This window comes from Octopus bimaculoides, chromosome 4 (assembly GCF_001194135.2).
Source record: "Octopus bimaculoides isolate UCB-OBI-ISO-001 chromosome 4, ASM119413v2, whole genome shotgun sequence".
Taxonomy (NCBI): domain Eukaryota; kingdom Metazoa; phylum Mollusca; class Cephalopoda; order Octopoda; family Octopodidae; genus Octopus; species Octopus bimaculoides.
The window spans coordinates 91,929,763-91,932,369 of NC_068984.1; the positions used below are offsets into that span (position 1 = coordinate 91,929,763).

Genomic DNA, 2,607 nt, shown 5'->3' on the forward strand with positions numbered 1-2,607 from the left:
ATATATATATATATATATATACATATATGAAAAACAAAGCTGGATAGGGGACGCTAATAATTTTTAAAATACCGTTAAGAAATTTGATGTCATAAGACGAGAGAAGAAGAGAAGGAAAAGAGAAAGAGAAAGATAATTGAAGGAGAAATTGAGGTATAAACAAATAGAGAGTGAATGACAGATAGATAGAAAAGGTGAAGGAACAAATAGGAGGTATAGGATGAAAGAATAAAGATTAAGTTGCAGATATTATTGGTAAGAGGATATATATCTGAAATAGCCGAGTGTATTTTGCAATGTAAACACCCGCAAACACGTTCTTTATAGGTGTTGACCAGTGTGTGTTTAGAAAAAAGCATAAATAGCTGTTCGTCCGCACAAAGAGGGCAGAAGGATTTCCCTTTATCGTAGGGAAATGATCTTGATACAATTTTCCAATCCAAAGAAAATTGTTTATTAGAGTTTTTGAGATTCTAAATAAGTTTACTAAGACCTGTAGAATTACATTTATGAATTTATTTAAATGTAGAAAGGTGGTTGGCAAGCCCTTTTTAATCTTAAATTCCGTGGATGAAAGTCCAATATAAAAGAATTCTTCAGATCCTGCAGAAATTTTACATTGGCAAACAACGTTTGTAATTCTGCAATTTCCGTTGAGAACGCAATTTATTCGGGCCACAATTGCAAGGACTAATTACTATTGATACTATTATTTATGGAGAGATTATCGTTATTACTATTAATGTTATTAAAGTTATCAAGTGAAACCCATTTACCGTTTAGAATATAATTGTTATGCCAGTATATAATCCGTAGTAGGTTATTGGTGTTGGAGAAGCCAATTCTGACACGATGAGTGTTGGAAATGGAGTGGTACCTGGAATTTTGGGGAAAATTCCTTTCGATGGTTCGACGAAATAGGTAGGGAAGGTTACTTTTAACTTGTTTTTCGTAAGGAAGATTAAGTCGAATATTTTTGCTAGGATCATGCGATTTCTTGAGAGATTTATTATTTTTATATATGAACATGCATATATATATATAGGTGTGTGTGTGTGTGTGTATGTGTGTGTGTATTTATATATATATATACTTATGTATACATGTATATATATCATATATTGTAGTTTCTTACATCTGTTAAAATGACTCATTGATGAACACTGTTCTTTATATCCTCCCTGATAAGATTGATACTTTTTCCCACATTAATCTTCCTTTCGGATTTATTTTAATGCATCTACTGGAACATATGTCGGTGATATGGTGATATAAATGATTTAAATAACATCTGGAGCGTTCGTCTCCATTTTTCATTCTTATGTTCTCCAAAACACGTCTCACTTCTCCCTGGAACTGACTCCCACGCATGTGATTACTAATTCCTAGGGCGCTTATGTGGCATTTGGCTACCTTTTAACTGCTCCTCAGGATCTTTCCTTGTAAATTGAATATTCATATATATATATATATATATATATATATATATATATATATGTGTGTGTGTATATATTATATCATATTATGCTACATATATACTATATTATAATATATATTATATTATACTCTCTCTCTCTCCATATATATATATATGTATGTATATTTTTTTCACATATACATACCTGTTTGTTTGTATGTATGTATGCATAAAAATAAATATTTCGTTTGCTTTGCAGAGTGTAAAAATAAAGTTGCTGATATTTGGTTCCTTCTTGATTCTTCGTCGAGTATCACAGCAAACAATTTTGGCAAACAGAAGAACATAATTGAAAATATGGTTGGTATGCTAGATATACATGCCTCAAAAACCCGTGTGGCTATATCGACGTTTAACCATGAATATCAGTCAATTGTAATGTTTGGCGACACCAACGACAAGCAAGAAATCATTAAAAGAATTGAGGCAATTGAGTACGTGGGTGGCGGAACTAAAACTGGTAACGCTTTGGAAAAGGTGAGGACTGAGCTATTCTCATCTGGGACATGGAGACCAAAAGCTGATCACATACTTATCGTATTTACAGATGGTAGGTCAAGCGATTATAAACAGACCAAAACTGAAGCTGAGCTACTCAAGAAATTAAATATAAAGATATTTGCTGTTGGCATTGGTAAGTCAGTTGATCAGATTGAACTAGAAGATATTGCTAGTAGACCATTTAACACTTTCGTACACAACTTCGAAAGCTTTGATGTTCTCTTGAATGAATATGGAATTCTTACACGCATTGCATGCAACGCATCAACTGAGTTATTGCCTGCAGATGAAGATGGTAAGATTAAGACATTTATAATTTGATTATATAGATTGTTAATGTTAATTAATTGATAAATGACTTTGATTATTTTCTTATCCACAAAAGTTTCCTGTTCCATTTAATGTTAAACTTACTCTATAATGAATTCACAATATTATCTTTAAAACAAAAATAGATATTTCTGACGTAGTGACATGTTAGAAAATAGAAATACATCCACACATAAACACACACGAACACACATACCATATATATATATTTATTTATTTATGTGTTTCAGCCAAGTGGCTGCGGTCATGCTGGTGCACCACCGTGTATATATATATATATATATATGTATATATATATA

General features: G+C 31.6%; 1 protein-coding gene across 2 annotated transcripts in view; it reads left to right on the top strand.

Annotated features, from left to right (window-relative positions):
• The window catches only part of LOC106875254 (uncharacterized), a 38,917-nt gene that overhangs the window by 25,195 nt on the left and 11,115 nt on the right, over positions 1–2,607 (top strand). For both annotated transcript variants that reach the window (XM_014923322.2, XM_052967250.1), the window contains one exon: positions 1,677–2,273. In XM_014923322.2, the coding sequence (XP_014778808.1) occupies positions 1,677–2,273 (597 nt within the window). The remainder of the gene's footprint in view (positions 1–1,676; positions 2,274–2,607) is intronic.